The sequence below is a fragment of the Octodon degus genome, unplaced genomic scaffold (assembly GCF_000260255.1).
Source record: "Octodon degus isolate 3935 unplaced genomic scaffold, OctDeg1.0 scaffold00003, whole genome shotgun sequence".
Lineage (NCBI taxonomy): Eukaryota > Metazoa > Chordata > Mammalia > Rodentia > Octodontidae > Octodon > Octodon degus.
In genome coordinates, this window is record NW_004524579.1 from 12814449 (window position 1) to 12824738 (window position 10290).

At 37.3% G+C, this 10290-nt stretch overlaps 1 protein-coding gene across 6 annotated transcripts in view; it reads left to right on the plus strand.

The window, feature by feature from the left end:
• The window catches only part of Kiaa1328 (KIAA1328 ortholog), a 434847-nt gene that overhangs the window by 20639 nt on the left and 403918 nt on the right, over positions 1-10290 (plus strand). For all 6 annotated transcript variants that reach the window (XM_004623599.2, XM_023714416.1, XM_023714438.1 and 3 more), the window contains one exon: positions 7746-7840. In XM_004623599.2, the coding sequence (XP_004623656.2) occupies positions 7746-7840 (95 nt within the window). The remainder of the gene's footprint in view (positions 1-7745; positions 7841-10290) is intronic.

The following is a 10290-nucleotide window of genomic DNA, read 5'->3' on the forward strand; positions in this document are numbered from 1 at the left end:
ATCCCGCGGCCCAGGTCGTCTCACTCACTCGCCGGCCTGCGCTCCGGGTCTGTTCAGGATCCCGCAGCCTGGGTCGTCTCACTCACTCGCCGGCCTGCGCTCTGGGTCTGTTCAGGATCCCGCGGCCTGGGTTGTCCCACTCACTCGCCGGCCTGCGCTCTGGGTCTGTTCAGGATCCTGCGGCCTGGGTCGTCTCCTGCAGTATGAACTGAGGTAGATTATTTGGTTTTTCTGTCTTGATTCCTATGTTGAGCACAGAGGCAAAGGCTGCATTTCGGGAAATGGGTCCCATTCATTAGTTACTGGAGGTTTCAGTCCATACTCATCTGGGTCCAATGCAGAGCAGCACAGAGCAGAAAGCAACCTTTCATGGTGGTGGCGAAGAGCAAGAGCCCTTTTCATTCCTTACTGCTTGTATTTGAATTTTTTCTTTCCTCTTTTTGATGAGGTTCGCTAGGGGCTTATCGATTTTAGTTAATCTTTCAAATAACCAGCTTTTTGAATTCTTAATTCTTTGAACTGTTTTCTTCATCTCAATTGAATTCATTTCTGCCCTCATTTTTATGATATCTTCTTGTCTTTGGGCTCTGGGTTTGGTTTGCTCTTCCTTTTCTAGATGTTGGAGGTTCAGTATTACAGTGTTTATTTGTTCCCATTCTGTTTCCTAATGCGTGAGTTCATGGCTATAAATTTTTCTCTGATAACTGCTTTCATCGCATCCCATACATTCCGATAAGTTGTGCTTGAATTTTCATTGAATTGTAGATATTATTGAATTTCTTGTTTAATTTCATCTGTGACCCATTGATTGCTTTGTAGGGTGTTATTTAATGTCCATGTATTTAGGGTTTTTTTTTTTCTGGTTTCTTTTGTTGTTTATTTCCAGTTTCATTTCACTGTGGTCAGATAATATGCATGGGATAATTTCTGTTTTGTTGCATATTCTTAAGCATGACCTATGCACTAGTATGTGGTCTGTTTTAGAAAATGACCCATGTTTAGCTGAAGAAAATGTGTATTCAGCTGTGGTTGTGTGAAACACTCTGTAAATGTCCACTAAGTCCATTTGTTCCAAGCTGTGGTTCAGTTCTATTAAGTTCTTCGCTAATATTTTGTCTGGTTGATCTATCTTTTTGGGATAAGGAGTTGATAAGTTCTCCTGTTAAGATTGTGGTGTTGGATATCGGATTTTTCATATCCAGTAAGATTTGTCTTACATAGTTGGGTGCTCCTGTGTTTGGTGCATAGATATTTATGAGTGTTACCTCTTCCTCTTGAATTTTTCCCCTAACCAGTATATGGTGGCCTTCTTTATTTCACTTGATCATTCTTGGTTTGAAGTGGAGACTGTCTGAGAGAAGGATTGCTATCCCTGCTTTTTTCTGAGGTGCTAGGGCATGTAGTATTGTTTTCCATCCTTTGACTTTCAGCCTATGAATTTCTTTATGAGTTAAGTGTTTTTCTTGTATGCAGCATGTTGTTGGATTTTTGTTTCTAATGCACCATGCCAGTCTATTTCTCTTAATTGGTGAATTGATTCCATTTACATTGATAGTTATAGTTGAAATGTGTTGACTTACAATTGACATGTTATTTACCTGCTGTTGTTTACTCCTTTTGTCCTGTATTTAATTGTTTGTCCTATTTAGTGGGTTCCTTTTGTTCTCTTTCATCGAGTTCTGATATTTTTGGTCCCTCTCCAGAACATCTTCCAGTAGTCTGTGTAGGTTTGGCTTTGTCATCATGAAATTCTTTAGTTGTTGTTTGTCATGGAAGTATTTCACTTCTCCGTCAGACTTTTGAGAGATTTACAGGGTATAGTAGTCTGGGCTGGAATTTGTTTTCATAGATTACTTGAAGTACTCTGCTCCGTGCTCTTGTTGCCCTCATGGTTTGTGAAGAGAAGTCAGCCATAATTCTGATCGATTTTCCTTTGAATGTGATCTGCTTCTTTTCTCCAGTGGCTTTCAGTATATTATTCTTGTGCTGGATTTCTGGGATCTTGACTATATTATATGTCTTGGTGTGTTTTTAATTGGGTTGAATTTATTTGGTGTCTGTATGCTTCGGTTACCTAAATGTCAGATTGTTTCCTCACACTTGAAAAGTTTTCTGCTATTCCTTCTGCCAGTATTCTTTTTATATCATTTGTATTGACTCCTTCTTGCTCTTTGAAACCTATTAGTCTCTCATTGTTCATCTTTGTATCGTCTTGCAGGTGATGCATTATTTTTTCCTGCATCGTAGTTGTTTTTAAGCAATCTTTTACTGCCTTTTCACTAGCTGCACCAGCATCCTCAAGATCTGAAACTCTGTCTTCACTTTCACTCAAACGGTTTTGCAGGCTTGTGATTGAGATGGTAAGTTTCTCTATATCTCTTTGACTGCTTTGTGCGATCCATTTCTTTCTTGTATTGCTTATTCAAGAATCTGTCTTTTTTCTAATCTCTACTATTTTTTTTTTTTATCAATGTCTTCTCTAGAAGCAGTTATTATTTCTTTTACTGCAGAGTGTTTTTCAGATTGGATTTAATCCCTATGTTTCTGCATTTGATTCTTTACTTCAGATGCTATGAATTCAGAGATTTCTTTTTTTATTTTAAAAGTTAATTCTGCTCTGAGTTCCTCTGTACCTTTCTCCTGTTGTTTCTTTACTTCCGACGCTATTAATTCTACATTTTAGTTGAGCTAGTGACCTCTGCACTTGTTCTGGTTGGGCTCGGGGGCCTGAGATTGCATTTTGCTCCTTCCTTTTGTCATTTTTTTTTTGTTTTGATGGTCCAAGTGTTTTTCCAGCACTTTTATTTCTTTAACATCTTAACAAAAGAGTCTCCAAAGGTTTATAAACTTTTGAAAAATATACAGTTTCATGTTATTTACATAACATATGTGTACAGCTTCCAGTATCATAGAAACCCTGCTGTGTTTGAAATGCAGTGACTGTGGAAATAACTTCGACCTTTCAGAGAAAAGGCTTTGACCATGTCCATGACCATCAACTGCTTGTCACCCCAGACCAGGACTGATAGGCACCTGGAGAGGACTTCTGGACAGGAATTTCAACACCGTCTATTTTGGGTGAACTTATTCATTTTCAAACTAACTACGTTTTAATGGCTTATCTTTACTTCGCCCATAGCTAAGCTAACTTTATTCTCATTATTCTAAATGATCAGATAACTACAGAAACTGCTACTGAGTACAGATTTAGAAAACAAACATCTGCAGGCTATGTAGGATATGTGTCAGATGCCTATTTAATCCCAATAAATTCACTACTGTTTTGTGAGCAATCTCCTGTCTACTTAGGGGTGTCGACCCTTTGTCATTTTATATAGCACTGACCTCTGACCTTCGGTGTAGAGCTTTGGTGCAGTTATAACCTTAGCATCTACTGAAATTTGGGTGCAGATCTATTCAGTTTGAGGTTATCTAGTTATGCCTGCTGTTGTGTTCATCTCCTTCTTGCTGCAGCCTTGAATGTGAACTTGTGGTGCCCTTCTGTTGTGCCCCTGCCCTAGGGGTCACAGGGAAGCACAGAAGTTCTCCCATACAGTAGCTGTGCCTGGGCTTGGGCTGGTCCTGGGGTCCTGAGAGTGTCACACAAGTTTTCATTCACTTAGCAGGCTTGGGGGCGGGGACTCTGGAGAGGTGGAGGGGACCAGAGGGCATGGTAGAGGGTTTCAGTCATGTGGTGTGCCTGGGGTTTGTTCTGGAGATGTCTGGCGGGCACAGGGATGCCTGAAACTCCCGCACACTGGCAGGGCCTGGCTTTGCTGAATCTAAATTTTAGAAACTTTGACTTTTCTACCTGTACTCAAAAAGATTTCTGGTTTCTATCTGAATTTTTCTACCCTGTTGCCAAAGATAATTAGCTAGGAAAATTTTAGTGCTCACATTATTTGGTTCCCCACTTTCACTAATCATCCTGTACAGCCTACTAGCCAAAGAAAAAATAGCATCCTATATTTTGTGTCATATACTTTGTCAGGTTTGAAAGTAAGTCCTTGTTCCTCATTTAACTAGGAAAGAATGTCCTAAATGGGAGGGTGTGTACATATTTTTTTTCACCTAAAATAGTAGTGTCTTTTTTGTTCATTTGTTTTGTTTTTAATGGAAGGATATAATGCAGTTTGTATTTTCTTGTTTAATGTATCTGTTTTTTCTGTGAATGATCTTTGTAGTAATTGACATACGGTATCCTTGATTTAGTAGTGTTTTCATAATCGTGACTTTAACAGGTCCATTCCTGTTTCTGGTACATAAACCTCAAGATATTAGAAATAGAATAGATTTAAGGAAGGAAAAGTCTGCAGGCATGTTCAACATGTAGGTCTGTAGGTTACTTTTTTTCATTTTGGAACTGTTATAATAAATAGAGAATGATACAGGAAGTTTTGATTCTTATATGTGTTAGCTATTTTGTATATTTTATTTGGGTTCCAAGACAATTCCTCTTGAGTCAGTAACCCAGGCAAACCAGAAGGATGGACATGTCTACAAGGGTAAATGAGGAGGAACAGTCAGAGAGACTTCAGATGTTCAGGTGGGACACTTGTGAGAGAGGAATAGAAGGAAGCTTGAATAGAAAGATCCTCACACTTGAGATGGAGTGTGAGATAGTGCTGTTATGCTCATTAGGAACCTCAGAGCAAACATTACCTTTGGAGGATCCTATTTGAAGCAGAAATGGCCCAATTCTGGTGACTTTTCTGTTTCCAGTCATTGCTAGTGGCACGAACACTGCTGTAGATCCTAAAGGTAAGGTAAGTGGGAACAGTTAGCCAGGTGTGCTCTTTGTAGCAGGTTTACTCTTTTAGCAACCTCATTGCTTTACTTTTCACAGCTAAGCCTACTATTCACCAGGAATTAATGTGTGCATATGGTGATAAATAAGGATCACTGTTCAAATTTCCATACCGATCATCTGTTTGCCCAGTGCCATTCCTTGAGAAGATCCTTTTTTTTTTTTTTTTCTTTAATGAACTGCAGTAATGCCGTTGTTGTAAATCAAGTGATGATAAGTTGTGGATTTCCTTTATATCTTATTTGGTAATTCCTGTCTTGAATTTTATGTTTATCTTTTTTTTTATAGCAGATATATGCAAGATTTTCTGTTAAAAAAGCCTCTGATAGTAAAGATCCTTTGCAGATCACAAGATGTATCTCAACCATTCAACTTTATCCTTTTAGCATGAAAATATCCATTTGAAATATGTAAACGAATGAGCTTGGTCATGTTTAAATTACCTTAGTTACAAAAATAGGCAGTGGGCCAGATTTGGCTTGTAGGTGTAGTTCCACAAGGGCTAGAAAAAAATTGCAAGTTGGAACTATATGTTCTCGTCAGGCTGTATAATTCAGGCAGGTATAATGTTGACAGTAAAAGGAAAGGATATGTTCTTTTCCCCTCTAACAACCTCTGGTTTTAATCTAGTTCTGCCGGTAAAGGTTTTCAGAGAGCCAAGTAGCAAAGGAGAAAAAGAGATTTCCATATTCTTACTAGTTTCAGCATTACAAATCAAAGCATAGATGTATGTGTTGAACTACAGAGGAAAGTCAGTAGTATAACATCAGTCCTTTTTTTTTTTTTTTTTTTTTTTTTAAAGTTGAGAAGGATTTTTTTTTTTTTTTTTTTGGCTGGGTAGACTGCCTTAAGGGTGGGTCTGGTTAAGGCAGGTGGAGGTGGAGGTTTGGGGTCCCCTGTACCTGACTGGATTTTCCAGAGTAGGTGCTTAAACAACTGAAATAACCAGCAAGCCCCTATAACACCAGTACTATACAATTTTGTCGTGTAAGTATGCTACAGTTTTTCTTTTTCTTTTTCTTTTTTTTTTTTCAGAACCAGGGATTGAACTCAGGCCATTGCGCTTGCCAGGGAAGCGCTTATTCCACTGAGCCCTCTCCCGGCCCCAGTTTTGCTATCTTTAGATGGCAGACATTTGTGTTAAGCTTTCTGATGTTAAACACAATGGGTGCTAACCTGTGTTTGATCTTTCACTCAGTGCACTACTACTGAAATGTCTTTGTGAGTTATTAGCAGTTTCTTTTCTTGCTAAATCCAGTGCCTCCTTTCTCTAGTTTATTTTGATCATTAACACTATTGATAATCATACTCTTTTCAAATTTCTTCTTCTTCTGCAACATTATATGCTTCTTATTCTCCTCCTGACTTTTTAAATGTTAATTTATGACAAAATAAAAATTGAAATCAAATACAGATTTTCTTACATGTCTAGCTGATATACAAAAAAACTCTAGTGTTGCCTTGGAAGACAGACCTACCTCTAACTTTTACGTGGAAGTGCTACCTGTCTGGCTTTTACTATTTCCAGGATTTATTTCAGGGGTTGTGGGTTTTTCTTGGCTACCCAAAATAATTGGAGTGACTTACTTTGCTCGCTGGACAAATGTTAAGAGTCCTTGTTGCTTCCTTTTACATGTCATCTATGGCTCACAAGTGACTTCTTTAGTTTTGTGGCTTTAATCCTGGTAAAGTAGGAAAGTTTAGTATGTAAGAGCACAGACTATGGCACCTCTGAGTCTTGATTTTTCAGTTAAGCTGCTGTATCTGTGGGCAAGATTATCAATGTAGGAGTAATACTTACCTAATAGCATTGCAGTGGAAATGAAACACTAATAAAAACAAAGTAGAAAGATTATTCTTGGCATGTAGTAAGAAGTATAAATGTTAACTATTTAATTATTATTCATTAATCTAATACTCTTTGGAATTAACTTTAGGATATTATGACAGCTTAGTAACTGATGCTTCTTCTGCCAACTCTAGTGTACCCCTAAATAGGATAAGGGCTGAAGTTTAAGAAAAACTCATTAGAGATTTATTCCTTTGACATTCCACAAGTATTTTTTTTTAATATTTTCTAGTATTTTATCAGTAACAGTTTCTGCTTCTAAGTTTGTTTGTTTGTTTTTATGTATTTAGTACAGGGTCTCACTACACAGATGGGACTGTTAGTGATCCTTCTTGTTTTTCAGCCTTCCAAGCACTGGAATTACAGGCCTGGGCCACCATGCCCAGTTTCATTTACCATCTCAGCTTGCCCTGGTGGCAGGGCCGGCACCTCAGGCTGGGGATCAAACTCCTGGCCCCTGCATCTGCCTAGGCAGGTGCTTTGATCTGCTGAGCTATCTGGCTGCCCCCCACACCTTTTTTTTTTTTTTTTTTTTTTTTAAATATATACTTTTCTTTCTATCTATCTATCAGTCTATTTATTTATTTAGTTTTCTTTTTCTGAATGCTTTTCTTTGTAAATTCCATATTTTCTGGCTCACAATCAGTTCCTTAGCCAGTTTTGAGTTTATAATAGGCTTAAGTGTAACAAGTCATATTCTACCAGATAAAATATCTAAAACATTTTACTTTCCATGTTTACTTTGATAGGTTTCTCAAGAAAATTTAGGGCTGACCAAATAGCTCAGTGGATTAAAGTCCCTGCTCAGGCAGACTGGGGGCGGGGTGATGGGGTGGGGTGAGGAAGGGTGGGGTGTGTGGAGTTCCAATCTTTGGCCTGCAGTGCTGGCCCCGCCCCCGGGTTGCGAGACTGGGTGTGGTGGCATGGACCTGTAATCCCAAAGTTTGGGAGGCTGACAATAGGAGGATCACTATGAGTCTGATCTGTGTAGTGAGACCCTGTCCTAAATACATTTAAAAGAAAAAAAAAGAAAATTTAAACATTATTTTTAGAAAAAATTAACCAGAAGAGTTTTTGTTGTTATTTTAGAATTTCTGCAAGGAGGGAATGAAGAGTGCATCATTGAAAGATTTATGTCTTGAAGACAAAAGACGCATTGCAAACTTAATTAAAGAACTGGCCAGGTAAGATGAAATCTTATATGAAATCCATTATAATATAAGGGAGACAACTCTTTGAAAACAAAAGTTGCTAATATGTTCTGATGTCAATATGTTATTGATATAAAGAAAAGACATTTTATGATTCTCTAGAAAAATCCTCCCCCTCAAGTAGTCACCTACTATTACCTCACTTTCTGCTGCTTGGTCCTGTCTTGTAAAAGCTTCAACAATTGCATAGTGGCCTGGGGCCACGTCTTTAATTTAGTACATCAGCCTTTGGATGTACTTATCCAAATCAGAATCAGTTTTTCTGGGAAAATCCATTGGAACTATTCAAATACACTGCTCTGAAACTATTACTATGATAAGCATTTATCTGAGAAACCTAGCTGGAGCAACTATTAAAGTGATATTTGATGGTCACTTTATAGTTCTCATGTTGTTTTACATTTGTTAATTGGAATTCTTGGTTAAAGATGAGCTCTTTTTTTTGACTTATTTATTTCTGTATCTGTTTTCATCAATATCAGACTTATGGACATTTATTTTATTATAACTCAGGATTCACAGAAACAAAATTAAGAAACCATATGGTACTCACTAAAAAAGTAATTTACTGTGAGATCAGACAGAACCATGTATCCTTTATCCAGTTTCCGCCAATGATAGCATTTTAACTATGGAAAAACAATTGCAACAAGGAAATTAACATTTATAGAATTCATAGTACCTTACAGATTTCACCAACTTTACATATACTAATTGTATATGTACTTAGTTCTATCCAGTTTTATCATATGTGGACTTGACCCTGTGTGGATTTGTGTGTTGTCGCTGTAGTCAAGATATGAAACTGTTCTGTTACAAGTATCAGACTTTTTTTGAGGATATGACTACTTTACTTCCTATGTCCTTTCTTTTTATCATTCTATTTTTTTCATTTTTAAAGAGAATACACAATGGTAAAAGAAAAAAAAAATTAGAAATGGTACTATTTTGTTTCACTAAACAAAATAGTAGAAATTTGACAGTGATTTCTATATTCTTCCTATTCAAGCCAGGACTAAACTGTTCTCCATCTCTAATTTTCTCATTTCAAGAAAGTTATAGAAATGACACAATATTGTATGTAACTTTTTGACATTAACTTTTTCACTCACCATAACTCTCTTTAAATCCATCCAAATTAGTTTTTTCCATGTTTAGAAGTAGCATGGTTTGTTTAACCATTCACCTGTTGAAAAACATTTGGGTTGTTAACAAGTGTGTGTGTGTGTGTGTGTGTGTGTGTGTGCGTGTGTGCGTGTGTGTGTGCGTGTGTGTGTGTGTGTGTGTGTGTGTATTTTGCTGGAGACTGAATTTGGGAATTGGCAGCTGCAAGTCCCATACCACCACATGTCTATATCCTCAGTTCCTTCCCCACTTTGTTTTTATGTTTTATGTTGAGACAGGCTCTTGCAAAGTTGGCCAACCAAACCTTGAACTGGCAACCCTCCTGTTCAGCCTTCCAAGTAGCTGTTGTAAAAGCGTGTACTACCATGGCTGCTGTCTAGTTTTTGACAGTTACAAATGAAGCTTCTGTGAATTCATGTACAGGTTTTTGTGTGAATGTAACATTATTTCTTTTTTACATTCCCAACAGCAGTGCAAGGGAGACCTCTATTCTCTGCATTTAACAGATTTGTTATAATTAAATTGTTTTTTAGAAATTGTTGTAGCTATATAATGATACCTCATGTTCATTTTAATTTGCATTTTTAAATGGTCAGTGATGTGGAGTTTTTTTTTTTTTAGCTTTGCTTTTATTTTTTTTTTTTTTTGCCCATAATTTTATTGATAAATAGCAAAGAGACAGTTTCAAATCACATCGGTAGGACAGTTTCAATAATTAACACACTGCATACTTTCTTCTTAGTGGTTAATTGCTGTACAAGATGCGGACTTGACATCCTATTTACAAGCACCATTAGAACAAATCATTCTATTCATTAACAGAATGTAACTATGTATCTATCCTAACCACCCTGAATGCACAGATACAAAATGGAATTCATCTGTATACCTTTTTTTTCTTAAGTTCCGTTATTTGAATATTATAGGTGTGTAAACTCAGCAAAATATTCTAAAAGAGTCTAGTATCCCATAATACTGTTGGGACTTCTGCTTAACTGGCAATGTCAGAAATTGTTGACTGACCTGAGTCCCCCACAGCTCAACATAACAGCATGGCTTTATTTCTTATATTTCGTTTTTATACTTTCCTTCTAAATGGTTAAGACCAAGGTAAAGCAGGACCTATGCAACAAGAGTTGTAGCTTTTGGGTCTGAGAAGGTCAGTGAAATCCCCTCAGGATTTATCCTAAGATCCTGTACCTCAGATTGTAGAACCTTTGTCAGCCATGTGGATGAGTCATGGCCATTGCTTGGCCAATGTGCTCTCTGTGAAAGCCTGAGAGAATGTTTTCTCTCCA